At 31.5% G+C, this 24,139-nt stretch overlaps 6 protein-coding genes across 6 annotated transcripts; 4 read left to right on the forward strand and 2 right to left on the reverse strand.

The window, feature by feature from the left end:
* Window positions 1–245: 245 nt before the first annotated feature.
* LOC106409805 (probable transcription factor At5g61620) lies at window positions 246–8,300 on the forward strand. The gene is made up of 6 exons (XM_048776724.1): window positions 246–562; window positions 1,179–1,461; window positions 1,560–1,608; window positions 4,249–6,483; window positions 6,598–6,812; window positions 6,905–8,300. The coding sequence occupies exons 4-6, from the start codon at window positions 6,171–6,173 to the stop codon at window positions 7,349–7,351; spliced, it is 975 nt and encodes a 324-aa protein (XP_048632681.1). The 5' UTR covers window positions 246–562; window positions 1,179–1,461; window positions 1,560–1,608; window positions 4,249–6,170; the 3' UTR covers window positions 7,352–8,300.
* LOC125575379 (oleosin 16 kDa-like) lies at window positions 300–1,816 on the forward strand. Its single transcript, XM_048777033.1, has 4 exons — window positions 300–562; window positions 1,179–1,461; window positions 1,560–1,658; window positions 1,802–1,816. The coding sequence occupies exons 1-4, from the start codon at window positions 300–302 to the stop codon at window positions 1,814–1,816; spliced, it is 660 nt and encodes a 219-aa protein (XP_048632990.1).
* Window positions 8,301–9,093: 793 nt separating the features above from the next.
* Window positions 9,094–10,092, reverse strand: LOC111214231. Its single transcript, XM_022716693.2, has 2 exons — window positions 9,774–10,092; window positions 9,094–9,428 (listed from the first exon to the last, which is right to left on the reverse strand). Exons 1-2 carry the CDS (start codon window positions 10,015–10,017, stop codon window positions 9,229–9,231), a joined length of 444 nt encoding a protein of 147 aa, XP_022572414.1. The 5' UTR covers window positions 10,018–10,092; the 3' UTR covers window positions 9,094–9,228.
* Window positions 10,093–14,829: 4,737 nt separating this feature from the next.
* On the forward strand, window positions 14,830–15,561 carry LOC111214676 (peptide methionine sulfoxide reductase A1-like). Its single transcript, XM_048777034.1, has 3 exons — window positions 14,830–14,982; window positions 15,135–15,225; window positions 15,377–15,561. Exons 1-3 carry the CDS (start codon window positions 14,830–14,832, stop codon window positions 15,559–15,561), a joined length of 429 nt encoding a protein of 142 aa, XP_048632991.1.
* Window positions 15,562–18,367: 2,806 nt separating this feature from the next.
* On the forward strand, window positions 18,368–20,792 carry LOC111214463 (cyclin-U4-3-like). Its single transcript, XM_048776725.1, has 2 exons — window positions 18,368–19,543; window positions 20,593–20,792. The coding sequence occupies exons 1-2, from the start codon at window positions 19,206–19,208 to the stop codon at window positions 20,675–20,677; spliced, it is 423 nt and encodes a 140-aa protein (XP_048632682.1). The 5' UTR covers window positions 18,368–19,205; the 3' UTR covers window positions 20,678–20,792.
* A 2,223-nt stretch (window positions 20,793–23,015) lies between these two features.
* LOC106399237 (putative glycine-rich cell wall structural protein 1) lies at window positions 23,016–23,762 on the reverse strand. Its single transcript, XM_022717691.2, has one exon. It carries the CDS (start codon window positions 23,686–23,688, stop codon window positions 23,269–23,271), a length of 420 nt encoding a protein of 139 aa, XP_022573412.1. The 5' UTR covers window positions 23,689–23,762; the 3' UTR covers window positions 23,016–23,268.
* Window positions 23,763–24,139: the final 377 nt, after the last annotated feature.

Raw genomic sequence — 24,139 nt, forward strand, 5'->3', positions numbered from 1 at the left:
ATGCATATGTTGCATGACTACTCACATAAATAACTATAACAACCGATTCTAAGTTTAAAATATAGTTGATTTAACAAAAATAATCACATAGATTAATATTCTGCTTTTTAGTTTTAAACGAAAGAAGAAAAAACGAATTGACGTGTCGTAGAGGAACTTCATTCGCAAATGTCTCAATTGCATGCATGAAAATATCGTCTTCAGACACTTGTCGTACACGTACGTAGACCTTATACTTTTCTCCTCCAAAGCTGGACCCCTACTCTTTACTCAGAATCGTATAAAAATTCTATTACTAAATGCATTTCTTTTTCACAAAAGATATACCGCTAGCTAATGCTGCTGGTATATCCGCCGTGCCTCTGATGATTCTCACCGGTTTAGCACTTGCCGGTACGGCCGTGGTGTTAATGGTTATGACGCCGGTTTTTTTAGTTCTTAGCCCGATTCTCGTAACGGCGGTTATCACTTCGAGTTTCTTGGTGACGGGGTTCTTAGCTTCTGGTAGGCTTGGAGCATCGGCGATCGCCCTCTTCGTCTGGCTCTACAAAGAATTAATTAAGTAATCAAAATTTTTATCGTGAAATATTAACTAAGTAGCTATCTTCTTAATTATTAATTTGAAACATTTTGCGGTTCGAGTTCTGTACATATGTTAAAAATATATAGGGATTTTTATTATATACATGCATTTATACGTCTGTTTCGTGTGTAGATTCATTGATTCATGGCATGTTTGGTTAGGCTGGTACATTACGTACAGACGACGAATAACAAACATATGTATTGATATGGCATCATATAAATTCTCTTTTTTTAAGCATCATATAAATTCTTGTACGTAGATTTTGATTTCTAAATATTTAAATAGATAATTAATAAAATAGGTAGAAGTAAACTATTTTTTCTTAGAAACAACAACATTCATTATATTTTCGTTTGTTATAGACTTCGCTTTGTTGTAGTAACATTGTAACAAATAACAAATAATGGTTTAACAAACAAATAATGGTTTTAGTTACCCCATAGGATTTGCTTTGTTTAACATTAATATGATTTTGTAGAACGTATGCCGCTCATGATATGCAGTCAGTCTTATGTGACCCCGTTCGTAAGTAGATTACCATATATTTGAAGTTTGTAATTAAAACTTGTGTGTATGTGTGAGATGCTTATAGGAAAGAAGAGTACTCTAGATCTATTATGCATGCGCGAGTTCGACCTAACGAGGATAATATTGCGAAGCTCTCGAGAGGAGATAAACCTCCGGAGGAAGAAAGGCTGCCGGAAATAAATAAGACGGCGGATGAAATTAATTCGACTGGAAGAGACAAGGCCGAGGAATACAAGCCGTCAGAGATACACAAATTGTCGCAGAGAGATCATAATCCAGCGGAGGAAGATAAATCACTGGGAGTCAAGCATGCGGAAGAAGGGCCATTAATCTCCGAGATATCAAAGGTACTATAACAATGATGTTTATTTATTTTTCTTTCACATTTACGCGTAACGTCAATTCAGTGCTAATTTCATTTGGTGTATAAATTAATGGTACGTAGATTTTACTGGTGGAGCAAAATTCAATTGGCTCCAAGCGCAGCGGTCCAGGTACTTTCAAAAGATCTCATGAACTTGGATTTGCCATGGATCCTGGTAAGGTACAATCTATTTTTATGAAAGAATACCAAAAAGTCCCTCGTGTCGGAGCTTTTGCATATAAATATTTTACATCGCGCGACAAGAAATACATAAACCATTTTCATATATGACATTGACATCTATCAAAAACAAATATATGCAGCATCTTTACGAGTAATAACATTATAATACCCACAATGATGCTGAATCATCATATTAGACATACAACTTGTTCTATATAAGCCAACATTACTTGCTTTTTTGGGTGTACGTATTTATATCAACTATACGAATGCATCTACTTTAGGCAGTGTTTTGAAACCCGACCCGGACCCGCGGTTGAACCGGTAAACCCGGTGACCCAGAAAAAATCCAGTTTGGGTTTTGTGAAAAACCCGAAATTTAAAAACCCACAAAAACCCGCAAAAACCCACTAAAACTCGGAACCCGATACCGGTTGAACCACCGGTTGAACCAATAAATAACTTTTACGTCATTTTTTAGTTTTTAGATTATGTTTTATATTCTAAGTTTCTAATTAAGAAGTTAGATGTTGGCAAAAAAAAGTTAGGTTTTCCCTTTTCAGTTTTATATTTGTGATTTTTAGATTTTAATGAAGATTTTACTATGTCACTTGAAGAAAATAAAGTCAACGATGGTAGAGAGAACCATTAGTTGATGTGATTTGGTGTTAGTTTATTTTTGATATTGATAATTTAATACAATGATTTTTTACTTTTGGTTTATTTTGAATTTGAAGTTTACTTTATTATTCACATTAGACATTTAAATATTTGTGAATTTTATATCTTGATTTTTTTAGATATCATAACTCTTACTTTGTTTCAGAAAAAATTAAATAATCTAAACTATTCTTTGATATTTTGTATGTCAAATGAAAATAAAAATATAAAAAATTAAAGTTAAGTATTTTCTAAATACTTTTTAAACATAAAATATATACATATTCAAATTATTATTTTATGTTTTAAAAAACATTAAACTTTTAGTTTTTATATATGTATTTTTATAGCTAATATATTATTATAAATTAATTTACTTATTAATCCGCGGTTCACCCGCGGTCGACCCAGTGACCCAACGATCCGGTAAGTCGTCCGGTTCAGTGTCCGGGTCGGGTTTAAAAACATTGACTTTAGGTGCTAGGAATTTTTTTCTTTTTTTTTTGGAAATTGCGCTAGATAGCAAAAAAAGAGATGTAAATTAGGTAGGTGGTAAAGACACTATGCATTTTGAAGTAATACCAAAAGTGTCCCTATTACTATAAGAAAAGTAAATTAAACGACATATTACACGTCAGATGAATAGACAGTTACACAGAGAAAAATAATATTAATGCAAAGAATCTAAAGAGACTGTTGCACATGGAGAGAAAATGATAATAATGCAAAAAAATCGAGAATGTTCTAATACTCTTTCTCTTTCCTGCAAAAACCCAAAGAGATTTGATACAATTCATATTTCAATATATCGGCTCTCTGTAAAAGTAAATCTCATTTCTTAGTTCTGTCTGCAAAATATGTCTGCAAAATCTCATTATTCGACCCCTCCCGGATCACCAAAACAAATCCATGTAAAAATCATCGTTTTATATCTAACAATAATAATCTATTGCAGTAACATATATTTGTAACCGGTTATTTCCGTCTTCTGAATGCAATTTTAGGTTTCATTATCTTATTACTATGAACACTATATCCGGTTTCATTATCTTATTACTTCAAGTATCTCAAATAGTTATTAATACTGTATCCGGATTGTAAAATATCTTACAAGTGTGTAAAATATCTGGCGTTTATAAAATATCTTAGTTGGGTATGAAAATATCTTCCTTTTAATCACATTTGCGCCACACTTTTTGAAAAATATGTTACAACTCATCGCTTTTTAATTATTAAACATATATCCGGTTTCAATATCTAAATACTTCAAGTATCTCAAATGTAACCGGTTTAGTTCATAGATTACGCTTCCTCTTCACTTGTAATAAAAATCAATTTTGTTCCTCAACCCCGGTAGCAGGTCATTAAATACGTCTCAGCTCGAGGACAGAATTGGCAAATCAACACAAAAATTACTTGGTTCTGTAAATGATTAAAAAAATGCATAGATCTACAATTACCACACACATTTTGTATATTCACCTAAATAGCCCCTTTTTTTTTTATTAAGTTGCTAGGAATTCTAAGTTAACATGTACACACCATATTAAACACTCATTTTATATCGTATTTACTTATTTAGAAAACAATACATCAACTCTATATGCTGCTTAGACAACACTATCACTACGACCACATAAAGGAAAACACAACCAAAATAACCTTTACAAATTTGGGGAAAAGATCTGTCATTCGTCAGCTCCATAAGGAACCACCAATCTGTTCTTATACGTAAATTTTCTTTCATGAGAAACAATTTGAAAGACAAAGAAAACATTTTATGATGTGGGGGTGCTCAACCCCAAAACCTTTTTCTCCCCTTAAGTAACCTACCCATGTCAATGGATTGCGCTTTCTATAGACTACAAATACGGTGCAACCTATGCTTAATTTTCTTGCAAATCTATAAAATAAATTAATTTCTTAGAAGGAAAAAGTTCAAAGGACAAGAGTTTGATGGTTCATGAGGGCTACCGACGGATCCATAAGTATCTCATGGTCGTCAAGAATGATCAATCTTTTTTTTTCTCAAGAACTGGAAACTCAAAGATCAAATGCTTAGTTTATGTTAAAGAACTTCAATGAGATTTTAGAAAACCATGAATAAGCGACGCTTTGGTGACGATAATAAGCGACGCGTGTTTGTATTTAAAAATTAAAAAAAAAAACAGCAGAAAGCGATGCTGCTTAATTAGGGCTCCAAATTTGCAATATTTTTTGTATTGAAAAATAAACAACCATAAAATTCGGATGTTCAAGTTTGGAAATAATCTTCCCAAATAAGCAAACATGACTATATTTCTTCCATTTTAATTGGTCAAAATTTCCAAATATTAATTTTGACTTCAAAGCGTCTAGGCTGGAACATACATGAATCTACATTTAACCCCTACTCAACTATATCTTTCTTAAAGATGAATATATATCATAGTTATATTCGCTGGTAAAGATATATGTTAGTGAATATCTAGTTCATGTAAACTATGTTATTTTGCAACGAATTTTTTTGGTCGTGATTCGTTATAAAATAAAATAGTCTTACAACAAACTGAGATTAAAGGAAACCAATAATGTGAAAATGTATGTTATCATGTCAAAGTGACTTTCTCCGTAAAAAAAAAAAGGGATATTGAATTAAACATCCTCGGATTTCACGTGTGCGTGCTAAAAGGACTTTGCCTTAATTTTTCTAACATGCATTTTACATATATATATATATATATATTTAAAGAAGAGTTGTAATTAAGTAATTAGATTAAAGTAAAAGTAAATTTCAACTGCATTAGACTAGTAGGACTGCGCACTTTACCTGATACCCGAAGCTGCATCCGAACCTGATCAGAAAAACCCAAACCGAATTAGTAAAATACTCGAACGGGTATTGAATTAGAAGATATTGGATATCCAAACAGATAATATCCGAATCCGAATAGATATCCGAAGATAACCGAACATATGTATACATAATTTTATATTTATAGTTTACTTCTCTTATTTTATTCAAAATATTTATATTGATGCTACATATAGTTTAAGATCAGATAATATACATATAATTATGGATTGCTACTCAACTGAAAAACATGTCAAGCTTCTTGTTTCGGACATTAACAAAAATTGTATCCAAATTTTTAAACACAATAACCAAATTAGTGTCTTTTTAGATTTAAATACATATTAATCATTTGATCTATTAAAAATTTAAAAAAATCAATTAAGTTAAATGTATATTTTTAAATATAAAAATTTTAAATAATGAATAATTTGATTTTGTTTTTCAAAATTTAAATATCTGAACTCAAACTAAAAATAACTGAACCAAATACGAAATATAGAATACCGAACATGTTCTACATCACTATATCAAAATATCCGAAATCCGAAATACCGAACATCCACCTCTGCGGATTATGATTGATAAATGATAATGATAAAAATCTGGGTATCTTAGCTAGGAATATCTCAGCTATATACCCGGAATTAATATCCCCTACGTACATTCTTTAGCTGGAAAATAATCCAACGGTTAAAATCTCCAGTAAAGCGTAACTTAAAACATCTACACCGTTAGTTATGATCTTAGGCTGATACTGCTGGATTTTTTTCTTATAATAACTAGTAACTATGGTCAAAACTTCCAAATAAAAGAAGATAAATAAGGAAGCGCATTATCTCTTAAGGAAAAGAGAAAATGGTAAAACACCTAATACATACTCAAAAACAGCTCAGCATATTCGGATAAATATCGTATATATATAACACCTATAACTAACTACACGCAGAGATTATAGATATAAATACAATTCGTGACATCGTGAGAGATTCTAGTTTGCGTGACGTCGTAGAGAGATGGTGAAGGAGATGGTGACGACGGGGAAGACATGTTCACATTGTGGCCACAATGGTCATAAAGCACCGACATGTCTTAACGGAGTCAATAAAGGAAGCGTTAAACTGTTCGGCGTTAACATATCGTCTGACCCGATTAGGTCGCCTGAGGTGACGGCGTTAAGGAAGAGTGTCAGTTTGGGAAATCTTGATGCGCTTCTCGCTAACGATAACAGTAATGGTGATCCAATCGCCGCCGTCGAAGATAACGGTTATCATTCCGATGGTCAGATTCATTCTAAGACGGGGAGATCCGCTCATGAGAAGAAAAAGGGTAAATTTTCTTCTTTTTTGTTTAATCATGTTAAAAGGGTAAATTTTCTTATTTTTATGAAAATAATTAAGAAGAAAATGACTCGTTTTACAAGTTAAAAATTAAACTTTCTAGGGAAGCCATGGAGCGAAGAAGAACATCGGATCTTCTTGGTTGGATTGAAGGAACTCGGAAAAGGAGATTGGAGAGGAATCGCAAAGAAATTCGTGACGACAAGAACACCGACACAAGTCGCAAGTCATGCTCAGAAATATTTTCTTAGGTTAAATGCTAACGACAAGAGAAGAAGACGTGCTAGTCTCTTTGACATGTCTCTCGAAGATCATCAGGTTTTTTTTGTCTTTCTTCCCAAGTAACCAATCAATCAAAGTTTATATATTGATGTTTATTATGGTTTTAATTTTTTGGTTAATTTTAATAGAAGAACAAAGAGAGGAACTCTCAAGTGATGACGACAGATGCATCATCATCATTATCGAAGATTCCACCTAGACAACCAATAACCGGCTCTCAAGAACCGGTACAAGTTCAAACCCAAGCTGAGATATCAAACCGGTTTCAGAATCTATCAATGGATCACATGCCAATCTACCCAACCGTGCCACCTTACTACAACTTTCCATCTGTTATGATCCATCCAATGTACTACTATCCCAATCCTGAACATGTTAGGTATGTTCACCCTTCCGGTATACCTGTACCAAGGCCTTTGCCGATTGGTATGCCTCAACCTCATGCAAATGATGCTTCACGTATAGCAAAGAAAGATGGTATGGAACCTGATATCGGTCTGCGTCCACCTCCTCCTCCTCCACAAGCTACCGCAGAAACAGACTTGGCGGGTCATGGCGTCATTCATGTGAAGTGAAATGACATTTTATTTTTGATATCTATTATAGATACAGATGTGTTAATTGTTTTCTTAGTTACTAGAGCCGGTGTCCGCGCTTCGCGCGGATTACATATGTAATTAAAGTAATGTTTTATTAAAATTTGGAGTTTTAGTTTTTGAAAGTGTGAGTTAAGTTTTGTTTTTTTGGATGTGAAGACGTAGAAACAAAATAGTTTGACAGTAGAAATAAGTAATTGTCCAAAGGGAATAGAATCCAGTAGATAACGAAAAAGAATTAAAATAAGATAAGACGTAAACGATGTATGTGAGGTATATTATGAATGATCTTGTAGAGCGGCCACTTTCTATTGCGGGCGGACCTATAGATAAAAACAATTTTGTTAGTACATCTTAATTATTGAGTTTAAAGAGTTTCGGGTGGGCAGACTTACTGGTAGTTTGCATCTTATGGTATAGAAAGTTGTTTAAGATTCCGGGAAGTCTGCTCTGGGTGATCATCGGATCGTGATTCTGGAGGAGAGAGAGAAAATAATTTAGTATTTTTGTATAATGTTGTGTATTGGGTTGCAAATAATATTGGATTACCTGGTAGGTGCGATAGACCGTTGTATATTTATTTGTAGACAATGTTTTTAACCCTTCCTATCTTTTGATCCTTTCCTTGTATAATTTTGAGGCCTGACTTGGTAGTAACTCAGGAAAGACCAACATAGAACTGTCCATGGGTGAAAACGGGCTGTGACAAATACAGTACGGCACCTTTCAAACTTTGACCCTGACTTTTGTTAATTGTCATTGCGTAACATAGCCTGATTGGAAATTGCCGCAGATGGAGCTGTTCGGGAATAAGTAGAATAAGTAAATGAAATTATTTTGTTGGAGCAAGTAGTCGAGACATGTCTCTATTATATTTGGGCTTTTAATAATTGAAAAATATAGAACATTGCTGGATTAAGTGATTTAATTTTGTGTATACCTTTCACTTTATTCCGTACTCCTAGTGGACGTCCGCGTTTACGTTTCGTTGTGTTCGAACTTGATGACTCTGATATTGGTAAGAAAAATATTACTAATAAATTAAGTTATGATTATAACAAATAAAAACTAATAAGATGTCAAATAATTCGAGAGTATGACTTTCCTTGTTTTAATATATGTGAATTTCCATAATAAGATGTCAAATAATTTAATATCAGTTTTTTTTTGTTTTAAAATATTAAGTAAGTTTAAACATTTAATTAACATCTGAGGGTTTGGATTTTAAGATCTGAGGTACGGGTATGGATACAGAGAGGGTATGTGGAAGGTCTGTGGGGATCATGAATGGAGGATTTATGAGAGCACATTGAAGTACCATCACTCTCATCGGAGGCGTTATGGGGGATGAGTTGGGGGAGAGGAAGAGAATCGCGAAACAGAGCGAGACGCCGCTTAGGGTTAGGGATGATGATTTCAGAGGAAGGGCCGATATAACCCGAACCGTAAGAGTGTATCTGGATTTGTCTGGGAGTTGGGCTTAATGGGCTGTGACACAAAATACATATGAAGAGAGGCAGGGAGATGAGGCTATGGACTGGGCCGTGATGATTTCGTTTTTTTTTTAATTTCAAGCCCACTTCGTTATGACCTGGCATATTGGTTGGTCCTGATTATTTTGTCCATGTGGATAGCCTTAGGAAGCTAGAATTTAGCTTCTTTTATATAGTGGGATGAGTTATACATGAATACATACCTCTATATATATTCAGAAGTTTTGTCAACCGGATTTCATGTACAAGTTTCTAAGAAAATATAATTGGATTTAAATTTAGCTGCCCCTTCATTAACCAGAAAACAAACATTCATAGTTTTAGCAAAACTTATAGATTAAATAAAAATAATCAAAACAAATCTTAGAAACCTTTGATCAGTTTCCTTGAAGCTCGCCTGTTCCGATCAACATGGTGTGGTTTGTCTGAATCACCACCTAGTTCTAAGGTGGCTCCCAAGAAACCAGTCTGAGTTCCATCGCTGTCATTGTCAATGTCCCCTTCGATTGTCAATCCTTCAATCCTAGCCGCAATAGATTCCTCTCTCATCCCAACATCCACATCTACAAAATTCGTTTCTGTTAATATTACTCGGTTATGATATACAAGATTAAATTTCTTTTTTTTTTCTTTTAAAAAAAGTGTGGAAGGTTTTATATCTTACCATAAACATGTTAAGCATGATGTACAAAAGTATTTTCTTTGAATAAATTTAACATTAAATTAAAAAAAATTACGCGGTTATGATTAACAAATATTGCATGTAGATAAGATAACTTTTCAAAAATACTAAAAATTCATGGTTTTCTTTTTTAAATATATTTTAGTATGTCACGTATAAGTATAAAGTGGCCATGTTCGGATTGGATTCACATAGGGTTTGGACCTAAATGTGTGTATATATATACCTGGATTTGAGAAGAGCCAAAGGACGAGAGCGCATGCAAGAAGAACAAAAGGAATGATGTGAATAGCGTTTTCTGCGAACTTGGCACGTGACTTCTCCTTCTTGATCATCTCCTCTGGTGGATTATTATATGAAGGTAGTTCGTCATCGTCGAGGGAACCGATCATCGAGCCCATCCACAGTCCTTTAGGTGGTGCGGACGAGTAGTCTTCTGTCCCACGGTTCCAACTCGCGGATCTGTACATGTTGCTTTTATTTAGTTTATTACAATAGAAAGTGCTTTTTGTAGGATGCTGATTATTTTTGTAAACGAGCTTGATCAGTTTCTCTATTACATTTTTAGTAATTCGTTGATTGCGAATATATAGCCTATGGTTTTGGTACATTTGGATCAAAATTAGGACTTTGTCAAATATCTCACTCGTTTCTTCTTCCCAGGGTGACGAAAGTAACTTCTTGAGGTTTATTTTGCAATAATAACAATCTTAGTCTATACAAAACTAGGTGATTTTCCGGTGTTCATACATGGGTATAAATATTTCTAAAGTAAATATATAATATAATTAATTACTACTTATTTTTAATTTTTAATTAATTTTTAATTTATATGCAATATTTATATTAATAATATTATATTACTTTAATTATACATATGATTTTATATATGTTATATCTAATCGGTTTTGTTGTTTTTCAATCGATTTGGTTATCATTTGGGTAAATTAGATTGCATATATGAAATCAACTGTAATATTTTTATTTTATATATTAAAATTTTGATTAATTGAGGTGGTTGTTGTCTTATATATGTAAATATATTTTATGAAGATTATATATAACTTAAGATATATCGTTCTTAGAATGAAGTTAAAAAAAAACTAAAGTGTCTGATTCCAAATTACATAAATTAATATAATGAAAAGATAATATTCTGAAGTCTCATGCATATATATAAATTTTACAAAATAACTAAATTGTAACACTTGGTTAATATTTTATTTTCATTTTTAATATGTTTTGAGTTGTCATATGATTTATATTTATAAAATAAATTAATATTCTTATAAAACTATATATTCTTATCAAAGTTAAATCTGTGATTTTATATATAAGTTGGATTAGTCGAATCATTCATGTTGTGAGTATATTGAGTTACATATATTCTTTCAAATACAAAATGAAGTATAATTATTTTTTTATTATAGTTAAGTCAAATCTGCATGTATTTTCATAATATTTACCAAATTATGTGTTGATGTTTTTTTAAAAAATATTAGAAAATAAAGCGATGATATATAGAAAGTTACATGCGTAAGTAGGTGATAAATTTTTGAAAGATCATGAACACATATCAATATTTACAATAATTAAAATATTTTAAATTTTTTTAATAACTTTATGCCTTTGATTTATTGAATGAAAACTAATATTTATTTTAAATAATCTTAAAAATGAGAATTCAGATTTGCTTTGTTATTTTGATTATGGTTTTATTAAGTTCCACAAACATACAAACATAAAATTTTAAAGCATATTTAATATTAAGGAAAAAATAAATTTAATAATGATAAAATATAATATATCTACCTCATTAAACTATTTTGTAATTATTTGATAAAATGATGTTTATTTTAAAAAATAATTTTTAGTTTTTTTAATATCTCTTTAAAATAAGCAGTAAAAATTGCTTAAAAATTAGCAGTAAAAATTGTGATTGTATTTAAAAATAATATTATATAAGTAAAATATATTTTATCGATATTTTTTTGCTGTAATTGAAAAATATTATAGTCAACTAAATATATGAAAAACAAAAAAAAATAAAACATTTCAATATTACTAATTATAAAATATTTTTAGACAATTAAACATATACCAGTTTATGTTACTTAATTATTTTATGTAATCATCTAGAAAATATATAGATATCTAAAATTGTTTTTCTTATTACTCTGAATTTTTTTTGTATTGTTTAAATTACGTTTTAAAAGAAATAATATTTATGTTTATGTTTATGAAATCACATTATATAGAAATTTATAATTTTCATCTAAAAAAATATAGATATAAAGCAAGTATTTTATTACTTCAAAATTATATTTTGTTTTATTTAAAAATATTTTTTAAATATAATATTACTATTTTGTGAACTTTCCCATACATATATATTTTCGTTTTTCAATTCTTTTTTTTTAACTTTATAAACAAAATTCCTTTTATTATATGTGTGTATTTTTTGGAAATTTTTTAAAAGGAAACTAAATAAAATAATAAGTAATAGTATTTAAAATGTAAATTAATTTATTAAGGGTATCGTGAGAGTTAACGTGAGAGCGACACGTAGAAAACTGATTTTTCAAATAATACTATAGAGATACGAAAAGTAAAAATGAGATATTATTAATCAATGTTCTATTAAATGTATATAGACGGCCGTCTAAACATTACAAACGATAAACCCTTTAAATCCAAGACGATTTCTTTCTAAACTGAATCATTGTAATAATACTATAATAAATAATATAAATTTATTATTATAAATTATAATAATGAATATATTATAGTATAAAATGTTGTGAAAATAAATAATATAAATTTATTATTTTCAATAATGATTTAATATATTATATATTTTTATTAATTTATAAATGTTTAAACTGTATAACTAATAATTCAAATATTTTAGGCGCTAAACATTAAATTGACCGTCTATCTTTAGACTAACTTCAGTCCGAAGTGTGTAATGGGTTCTTAAGCTATGGTTTCGAATGGTAACAGCGGATTGAGCGGTGCAGGACAAGCGGTTTGACTGCGGTGCGGTTCAGACAGTTATAAAAACGTATAGATATATGGTATATGTAGAGATTTTTGTTACTGTTGACTGCGGTGCAGTGCGGAACGAATGTTACCAAGGAGCCTATGAATGTTAACCGCGGGACAAGTGTATCGCATGGCGGGAGGGAAAATGGGTCACCATTCAGCTAATTGTATTGGAACATACCTTGTAACGCACATGCATGATTTTAGGTGTGGTTTGTATTATATAAGATGTGTTTTTCAAAGTAAATATATTTTATGTTACCTAAAGTATTTTATATTATACTACTAGATTTTTGTTATACTACAGCATACACGGCCATCATGAAAATGCATATTTATTTTTATTACCTTTTGGTGTCAAAAGACAAAAACCTATATTCAACCCTTAATATTTATCTATATAATATGCAAAAAATATATTTTAACTGTGTATTATCTAGTTAACGAAATCAAAAATGTAGTTAGAGGTATATTATCATAGAAAACTTTGTTTTTATTATTTTTAATCTCTAAATAGTCGAAACACATATTAAAATATAATTTTATTTTCTATCTTTCCTTGTTTATTGTAACTTTCTTTTCCAAAGAAAAATTAGTATAATTTTACAGATATAAATGCTAAATTAATATCGATAAATTTATTTTATTTTATTACTTATTAAATATGAAGAACATAGAACAAAATACCTTTCATTGATATTGTATTTATATAATATATAAAAATAAATGTGTATTATTTGGGTGATAAAATTTAATTTTACTAAAAAATACTTTTTTCATCAAAAAGCTATAAGTTGTATTTTGAAACTATAACAAATATTATAAAACTAAATATAGTTAATATTTAAAAATATTCACTGTAGTATAGATTTTAAATACTTATTTCAGATGCATGTTAAGATTTGATGGTAGTAAATATAAGTTTGGACACATTCATCCAGAATCAAAAAATCAAACTGAAAATAAAGTTTTGTTCGGGTTTGGATCCTGTCAATTATACTAGTAGACTTATATCTCTAGAACTGAAAAACTAGAACTGAACCGAGAACCGAATAGATCCAAATTCTTATAGTTTATATATTTATAAATTAAAATATATATTTAGTTTTAAAATAATTAAATAACATAAAGTATTGTTTATATGTCAAAATACCCAAAAATATAATTCATATTTTAGCTATATAAATATTTTTAAAATAATATAAATATTTTTAAGATTATATTAGTATCACTAATATTTTAGTTTATAAATTATAAAATACATTATATCTATCCCGCAGTTGCACTATTCATTGTAAATGTCACCATTCATATTTTATTATGAACCGCACCGCTTAGACAAACCGCAGTTGTTCTGCAATATGCGTTTCTCCTGTATAAACCGCGGTAAAACCGCACCGCACTAACTAATCCCGCACCGCCCAACCCGCTGTTACCATTCAGAGCCTTAATGGACTTCTCCACTAGCTTGGGACCATTTGTTACTATCGTTAATCGAAAGCTTAAATACAAAACGAATGCAAAATTTTGCACCTACTTTGTAATTAAATAAACTTGAAGCATAAGCCGAAACATCCTATTGCCCACCTAACTAGTCTCCTCTGTTTCTCCAGAACTTGCCGTGAACATACTTAACAAGCTCTGTTTGGGATTCAGTACCAGTAGACAAACCAACAAGGAACCTTCTCCGATCGCATAGGGTCCTGACACCGATGCTTCGGCGTCGGGAAACCAGTTTGCTCAATTCGCCGCCGGTTCTTTCTGGAGCGTCGAATTAGTTTACCAGAGGGTTCCGGGCATACCGAGGTCCGATATTATTACAGATAAATTAATTCCACATCAGGAATTCAATGAGACATTAATTAATATATAAAGGGATAAAGTTAATCCACTAATTGGTTTTAAGTTGGAAGCCCATGATAAATTCGAATCTAACATGATATCAGAGGCAAAATCTTAAATACGCTAAACCCATAATTAATATCTGACACTTCCCGACTGGGTATAAAGATCGTAATTAACTCGCTCGACCGAGTATAATTGTTTTAAAGTTCCAAAATTTCTATTCGATAAGAGCCTTCATCCCGAGCAGTGATATCAGAGATAAATTAATATCACATAAAAAATTTAATGAGACATTAACTAATGTATAAAAAGTTAGGACTAATATACTAATTTTCAATTGGTTTTAAGTTGAAAGACCATAATAAACCTGAATCTAACATATATTTTCAATCATGCATAACCCTTCTTACGAGGATGCATGTTCGGGAACATCGAATCACGTAGAAGTTGTTCGTAATCAGTATGATCTTAAAGAGTGTAGGTTCGAGTCGCTTCTTGAGTTGTTCTGGTGGTCTATGCATGATCCCACTACCTTGAATCGTCAGGTTAGGTTTTTTTTTTCTCTTTTAATCGTCTGATGTATCTGATGCTCAGATATGTATTGGTTAAAACTCTTAGGTGATACATGGCTTATTGTCTCTGCAATATGTGGTTGCTCTGTTTTAATGATTTTTTTTTATCATTTTGAACTGATCAGGGAAACAATGTGGGAAGCCAATACAGATCAGGGATATATTACTACAACCCGGAGCAAGAGAAACTAGCACGCGAGTCACTGGAGTACATTGGCCGGTCATGGGCCAAGCCTAACGAAACATTCGCTTTGGACTCCCAAAAATTCATATATACATAACTTCCCAAATTTGTAAAAAAAAAAAAAGTTAGATCTCCAAATTATTGAAATCTTTATTAAATCGTCTAAAGTCTCCTAAATTTCAGGGTCGGTTCTGCTGGAGAGTCACCAGCAACATGTGGATAGGAAGATTGTGACAGAGATCTTACCGGCTACGAAATTCTACCGAGCTGAGGAAGATAACCAGCAATACTTGTCTAAAGGAGGGAGGTTCGGACTCAAGCAATCCAGTGCAAAAGGTTGCAACGACCCAATCCGCTGCTACGGGTGATAAAGCCTTGCTTCTATCTAGAGGCAGAGGGCTTTACTTTCACCTACCTATAGACTTTAGTTAGCTGTTGTTGTGTGTAGAAGGTGCTGGCTACTTATGTATGTTACTTGTCGTGTTGATAGAAGTTTGAGTGTCGAGAAAATTTAAAGTATATAATAGTATAGTTTTGTATTGTTCTTCTTTTAATATTTAGTTCCTAACCAAAGTGAAATAGATTTTAAAAGTTCAGATTAAAAACTATATATATATATTAAAATAAAATATTCAAACCGACAAGGAATTTTAGATCAGTAGACCGTAGTGCTTGTAGTGAATAATTTGTCCGAATTAATGTTTTAAAAAATGAAAAGAAATAAACTTAACATTAAATCACTTTAGATGGTTGTGTTGTGTCATAATTTCTAACTTTTTAATCTTCGCATCAATTTCAAGTTTAAATTCTTATGGCCGGTGATATTAATATATATATATTTTGGGTTATGTCAAATATTTGCGTTGATGATAGATAAACCTTTCAAGCTCTCAGCCAGCGATTGGATGAAGCGTATATGCTGGATTTGTATGTTTTGATTTTTTTTTTGTGGATTTTAATTTAATGTGGTCGCACCTAAGGGCATCATTAACTGAAACCCTTTGATGGTTTCTAAAAAATATATATTAATATTTAATTATTTGAGTGTTCTGAAACATTGTAAGAACAACAACTATCTCTAAATATGTAGAACCGGTTCCAAAACTTACTAAATAAGAACCTGTGAACTGTTTTTCTCTCATGATTTATTAATTTTTATTTAATTTTAATTCTTAAGAACTCTTTTATATCTCTACGTTAAAGGTGCTCTAATACGAATAATAACTAGCATTATAAAGCACCGTACGTTCACACACATTATAGAAGACTAAAGATAATCAAGGGGAGTCAAGCAAGTGAAAAAGACAGAGGTGGTGATCTTGTGATAACAAAAATATTTAGAATCTGCTTAAATAAATAATGACAAAATGCAAAGTAATATATAAATTGAACTACGTGTCGTTAATATCCCTAGCTCTAACGTGAGTAGCACGAATTGAGGTCGCAACTCTCGTACGTGGCTTTCCCTCTATCGCCCATAATATATTTCCATTTCAGTTAGATGCTAAGTTAGGATTGAACCCTCATTGGCTTTGTCATATATATATTTGTCGAACATAAAGATTATTGTATAATTAAGATGCATTAGAATACTATTCGAGGATTCACGAACGTCAACTAAAAGAAGTTTCGTGTAAAAGGATGTCTCGTTTAACCAAAAAGATGTTTCATAATATAACCAACACATTACACATAATGTATATATGGGGATTTAATAACTTTGGCTAGTTGACGTTAGTGAATATTAATTATTTGCTATAAGTTAACGTTAAATTGTGATGGTTTCTAACCTTTTAATTGTTGTAATTAACCGTATGAACCTCAATGAAATCACTATTCAAGATTATTAAACTGCTTAAAGATTATCTCAATATCTTTGCATACTCACAAGTTCAGGTAGTTTAAAAGAAAAGATTAATCTGACGAAAAAATAAGGGGCAAATTAATTTGGTGGGTTAACCAACACAAACCCTGAGCAAAACCAACACTTACGTTACTATTATTGTATATTCTTTCTCAAACACACCCAATAATCATATCCTCATAATTAATACAAAACTTAAGGTTATGATTTTTTCGTCAAATTTGTATTAAAACAATGATTATACATTTATACCTCCCGGTATTCCTTTAACTTGATTAGGACATGTATGAAATCTCAGTCGCCCCCTCCCCCCTCCCCCCAAAAAAAAATCAGTTGACATTCGAGGATAATTTCACCGTCGAAGTTTTAGATAACGAAAATTGATTTAGAAGGAAATATAATGCAACGGAGTATATTATATTATTATACGTATATCCCATATATATTAATTGAAAAATATTCTAATTTTTTTTGTAGCTACGTGTCATCAGTATGATAATTTTTAGAATCATTAGAAAATATGTTGACCCATCTAGTTATATAATAATTTTTTTATTAAACGTACCATAAATTTATTATTAATGTTCTTTATTATTTTCTTAAATAAAAGTTACGAACTTACCTAATGTGGTTAAAATATATATAACAATAAATGATTTTGAATAATAAAGATTTGATAAAAATTAGTGTATCTTTTATCATATTTGTTTATTTTTAAAATACAAATAAATTAAACAACCACATTAACCATATAATAAAATTTTAAATTTTCTGTAAATGTTATATTTTGAATTAAAAAAAAACGACTATATATTACTACAACTGTTAAAAGTCTCACATTCAAATTTTGTGATCCATGGTTTGAAATTTTTGTTATGGCAAAATACTAATGATTACAAACTCATATAAATAAAAAGTCTAATTTAATTAATTATTAAGATTATATATATATATATATATCATTTTAAATTAAACTTTATACCATATCAAAGACATAAATATTTTAATTTCGAAATTTACTTTGAAAATTCTTTTTTTTTTGATAAAAGTTTTGAACAAACATTGACAACTTAATTTAAAAAATATAAAAATTACTAAAACTATTGATCCCACAATGAAAATTTTGTTATCAGTAGTTTAAAATTTTTGATATAAAGATACAAATGATCAAAAAACCGTATGAGTAGAAAACATCATTTAGTAGATAATTAATATTAAAATATATTATATATGTTAATATCATTTAAATTTAATTATATATCCTATCAAATAAAAAAATTTGTTGTTTAGATTAATAACATTTATTTATATGTTTGTACCAATTTAATTATATATATAATAGTTACAGATTTCTTAATTATTCAATATATATTTATTATATGTAAAAATATAGAATACATAAAATAATTTTTATATATAATGTTTATTTCGCGCGAGGTACGGATGTAGATATCATAAAATCGTAGGTGTATTAGAGCTATGTATGAGCTACCCTAACCTACAAGACGCCACAATACATATATAAGTAAATGCATATATATAAAATCGTCATTTAATTTGATAGTTAAAAAGTTTAACATGTATGTTGAGAGGCCAATTGTTGAGACCAAATTTATGACGTCTTAACTCTTAAGTCTTTATTTCCAGAGTCTGGATTTCCATATTTCTTTTCTTTTAATCTTTCATTTTTTTCTCTATCCTTGTTTTGGAAGCTAAGTTAGTGAATTACACTTCATTAACCACCAGAAGTCTGTTAAAATATATGAAAACTAATCTTGAGTATTTCTTGAGTATCCAAATGAAACTAATCATGAGTATCCAAATGAAACAAATATCAAATTTAAAAATGTAGATAATGCGTGAATAACCACATGAAGATTTACTGGTGAGTGTTTATTACTACATTTAATAAAGTGATTTAAATTTCATAGACCAAAATAATGAAAGGAGTATATCAATATATTTTAATAGACAGTAAAATGTATATACTATATTGAATATGATATGAGTCGCAACCTTTTAGTTCCTTGTATATAAACAACACTCCAAATGACAGGCAAAATACAGAAACCAAAACAAGTAATGTAATAAACTCGTCAAACATAGCTCTGCTTTTTCTTTTCCTTCGATCAGATTCAGATCCAGACAATGAATCAAGATCTTCAAGAACCAATGGCGGAGATCATGCCAAATATCATAACAGCAATGTCGTATCTATTGCAAAGGGTATCGGAGACCAACGACCATCTGAGCCAGAAACAGAGCATCTCAGGCTTCCATGGAATAACCAAACCTTCAATCTCAATCAGAAGCTACCTCGAGAGGATCTTCAAGTACGCAAACTGCAGCCATTCGTGTTACATCGTCGCGTATATATACTTGGATCGGTTCATCAAGAAGCAGCCCTTTTTGCTCATCAATTCCTTTAGTGTTCATAGGTTTATAATCACAAGTGTCTTGGTCTCTGCTAAATTCATGGATGACTTGTAAGTAAATCATTCTGAGGCTAATTTATTGAAATTCACTAATCAACAGATGTTTGATTTATTTACAACTAGGGGTGTACCGGCGCGTAGCGCCGGTTTTTCAACGTTAGATTTTTGTTTTTCGATGTAATAGTGTAAATATATATAATCTGACTGCTAATATGTATTTAATGTGATTCTACCAAAATTCGGGTGCAATCCACTCATTTAAAATGTGAAATATAACTTTTAAAAATAAATTAATTTTACATTAAAAGTAATATTAATTTTAACAATATTTTTATAAAAAAAAATTTTCATTTATTAGTTTATTTTCATTTTTTAAAATCATATAGTTGAAAATGCATTGGCTTAAGTATTTTCCTAATTTGAACATAATATAATAAGTATAATGTAGTTTAAATTTTACATAAATTATTTCTCTTTTGTTATTTGTGTTTCTTAAATTCAATAGTTTTTTTTCTTTTTATATATTTATAAGAAAATGTAAATTAAGACAAAGCGTAATTAAAATAGCTAATTCACAGTAATAGAAAAAGATTTTAAGTTAGTTACCCATCATAAAATATAATATATTAACAAACTCTTTTGGTGAATCATGTATTAAGTAATAACTATTTTTGTACCATCAAAGCTCACTGGAATCTTGAATTACAACATATGGCTATTGCTGTCGTTAAAGCTCGGTTGGTTTGAAACCCAGCAAGTGCCGGACAACAATGTGCTAGATATGCAGTTTCAAATGTAAATATTCCTTTACAACTACGCATGCACTATGAACCCAATGCATTTTGAGATGCTGAAGTTCATGATATCGGCACTGTACCACATGTACCAATCGCTTATTACATTTTGAATTCATGAGTATATCACTTGGGAAAGTTCACTCTAGTCAAGTCATTTTTGTTCTTTCACTTTCACATGGAACCAATGAAATATCAGCTTCTGTTTCATATGTAAAACAAAAAATTAGTAAAAGAAATGTGAAGAACAATAGTAACTGAAGATAACAGTTTCACTAATCTCTGCAATTTTGTGTTTTGATCAAGATCTGCCAGATTGCTGGAATATGCACATAGCTTGAAGCTTCAATCACTCGTAATTCACCTTCTCCAGGAAAATCTTGTTCAATAAGTGAAGAGTTATCTGTTATTGTCACCATATAGATCCGGGCTCACCTATTGTAAAGCAAACACAGGTCATTATACAGTATGAGAAACAAAATCATATTCATATATATTCCCTAGAAGCTAACTGAGTGTATCTGCCAACCTTATATGCTGCACCTTATCCCCCACACATTTATAGTCACTTTAGATACTTATCCCTGTCCACATAAGCTATGGCACGCTACTGTTCAAGAAACCAAAACAAACAACACAACTCAGATCAAGAAACCAACAATAAAAAAAAAAAAGAAACTTTGACATACCTAGTGACCACTTTGGTTGTGAGGCCAGGTTCTGCAGATTTAGGTAAGATGACAGTTCTATGCTTCTTCTTGCCATATATTTTGACTGAACTTGCTCTCAAGGTATCATCTTCCTTTGTCCTCCTCATGGGAATGGTTCCTTCGGCACATTTACCATATCAATTCCATAACTGAGGGATATGTATGCCCTTCTCTTTTGACTTAGTAGGAGACACTTTGTTGTCATCAAATAATTCCTCAGGATGGTAATTAGGCTTCATCCAAAGAAGAAACCGCAAGTAAAATAAACTAAACATTAGCACTTAGAACATAAAACACAAATCCCAAATAAATTCTAAGTAAACGTCATTCTATGTACCTGAATCTTGTGATATTTGAGGAAAGGGTGATCAAAAGCTGGTTGCTTTGAGATAGGAACACATTCAATTATATCACCATCTGAGCTCTGTAAATGACATCCAAAGTTATAAACTTTCGTAAGAGGAACCGTATCTTTCATTGTGAGATCACGACGCAATGTGTACTTGTTAGTTATTCAATTAGGAAAAAAATATAAACAAAACCAAAAAGTAAAAGAAATCATCATGTGTAGTGTAGTAGGAAAGAGAAACCAGGAATCATTAGATTGTGATACTTACCCAAATCAATCCAGACAGAAAAATGCTTAAAAGAAGAAGACAATAAGTACACTCTCGAGGAGCTAAGAGGAGGTTCTCGGAAGAGAACACGACGAAGAAGAAGATCGACGTGAGGCTGAGGAAAGAGAGAGAAACCATGGTGAAAGCTAGACCCGGTTCGATATGGACTAACCCAGTTCGAGGACTTGACTGAATGGTTTAGGCGGGTTTCTTCTCTGCTTCTCTTCTTTCTCTCCGGCTTTTTTATTTTTTTTCTGGTGAGGGACTTCGCTAGCAATTGAACGTATGCTCTGAAAAGACGTCTGTACCGTCGACGGTTACTGGAGCAACGATGGTTGTGTCCTCATCAGCTTCACATGTCCTTCTAGCTCTTCCAAAATTCGAACACAGTAAAACACGATCACGAAAGCCTTCTGTAGTGAGAGATTCTGGTCATAGCCGTACTTTTTTTGAGAGGATTGGAATGATGAATTTAACAGGATAAGGCGTAACTTTATATAGTCGGAGATTCAGGAAAAGGAAGTGGAGGCATTCATTGATGAATTGTGAAAGGAATGGAGCTATTCTTAATGATTGCTTTAAAGACGACGTTTGGATTCAGCCTGATTTTGTAACATCTCCAGATTTTTCATCGCCGGTAAGATGAATTGTCGCAGAACATAGACAGCTAGAAGTTCTAATCTAAACGTCGGAGTCTCCTAGACGTACTCTACCTGACTATACATGGCCTAGTTTAGAGTGGAATAAAGGCCCATACAGATTTAAACCAATAATCTAATATCTAACCCATTAAAAACGAACCACAACGCAGGTCGTAATCTTTTTTTCTTGAAACCGATTTTTTTCGTTTTATTTTTTAAGATGACACGTGGCGTCAGAAGCCCCTATCTTCTTGCTGATGTGGAGGCCTAAGGAGAGAGACAAGCCAACTTTATTATATATGATTTATTTTATATAACAACTTCAGGTGTTGCAACAACGGATATTACGCTCACGTTGGAGGAATAAGCAAAAAGAGGAGATGAACATGCTTGAGCTTGATTTCTTGTTCGGAGTCGGGTTTCAGTTAAACGTTACCATTTCTACTTTCAATAACTATTGCTCTTTTCTACGTAGAGAGATGGTGAGGTTGACAAATATGAATTCACTGTTTGTGGAACCTTCTCTTTCTTTCAGAAGTTCTTTTGAGACCAAGCTTGTGATGAATACACTCGAGGAAGACTCTTTAATCACTCATCACAACAAGAAACAACTAGCTGCTGCTTGATTATAATTAATGTATAGATTATATATATGCATGTAGCAAACATTGTCATTCATGTCTTTAAAGACACTTGATACATCTTATGGTGGTTTATATATTTATATATATTGTGCAGTTATAACGGAACTTTCCACAAAATAGCCTAAATATAATATCATTTTCTTTTGAAAATTAAAGTGTTTTACGATTGTAGCTGACTGTATGTTTCCTTACATTTAGAGACACATGCAAATACATCATAAGATTCGCTGAGCACATAATCCATATATAAAGCATACGAGATAGGAAGTTACATTTTAAAAGGGTACCAAACCTAATAACCTTGATATTACAAGAGAACACTTATACCACTCCCATAACCTTTTACGTTGCGAGAAATTACAAGTTATCATCATGGATGAGACTTACTACCGTGGCTCAATGTGGCAACTGCACCGTTGTAACCACCACCGCCACCTCCACCGGACCGACCATTTCCGCTACCGTAACCATACCCACCACCACGGGCTCCGCCACCTCCAGAGCCATATCCGTATCCGCTTCCTGATCCGGATCCAGATCCATACCCGTATCCGGATCCTCTTCCCCACCCCGTCGACGATCTACCGGAACCTGACCCGTAACCCCATCCAGATCCTGGAGCAGAGCCCCAACCCCAGTTGTACCCCCAATTGGGCCCACGCCCCGACCCACTTTCACCTTGGTAGTTTTGGCCTGGTTGCATGTCACCTTTGGACCATGCGAATGGACGAGAAACTGAAGTCTTCACAGTGATAAAAAAGAACAAAACTAACAAGAGTCCTCTAATCATTTTCTAAATTTTGTTCTATAAGGTTCTTATATAGATCTTTTAGATTTTGTTTTGCTATGAGGTTATTGTAAGAAAGCTTCTCCCACCGGTTATATAGGCAACAGCATGAAGCAGCATTGAAATGCAAACGGTCCGTGAATAGTTGATTTAATAGTGTGAGATGGGCCAGACCCACCCTTTTCTGAAATTCTAGTCTAAAATTTTGGGAAAAGATATTTAAAAACACATTGCAAGTGTATCTCTTACACATGTTGTGAACTAATATAAACTTTTATTATATATTTTTACTTAAGATGTAGTTATCAAGTTAACAACTGTAAATAGGCACCACCGCCCTAACAATATAATAAGAAGATCAATCATGAAATCACTAGCTATGGACAATTTTTAAACTTTTTCTTGTTTTAAATATCAATTACCACTCAAAGAGTTTATCTTTATTGGCTCTAGA

This window comes from Brassica napus, chromosome A3, assembly GCF_020379485.1.
Source record: "Brassica napus cultivar Da-Ae chromosome A3, Da-Ae, whole genome shotgun sequence".
Classification (NCBI taxonomy): Eukaryota; Viridiplantae; Streptophyta; class Magnoliopsida; order Brassicales; family Brassicaceae; genus Brassica; species Brassica napus.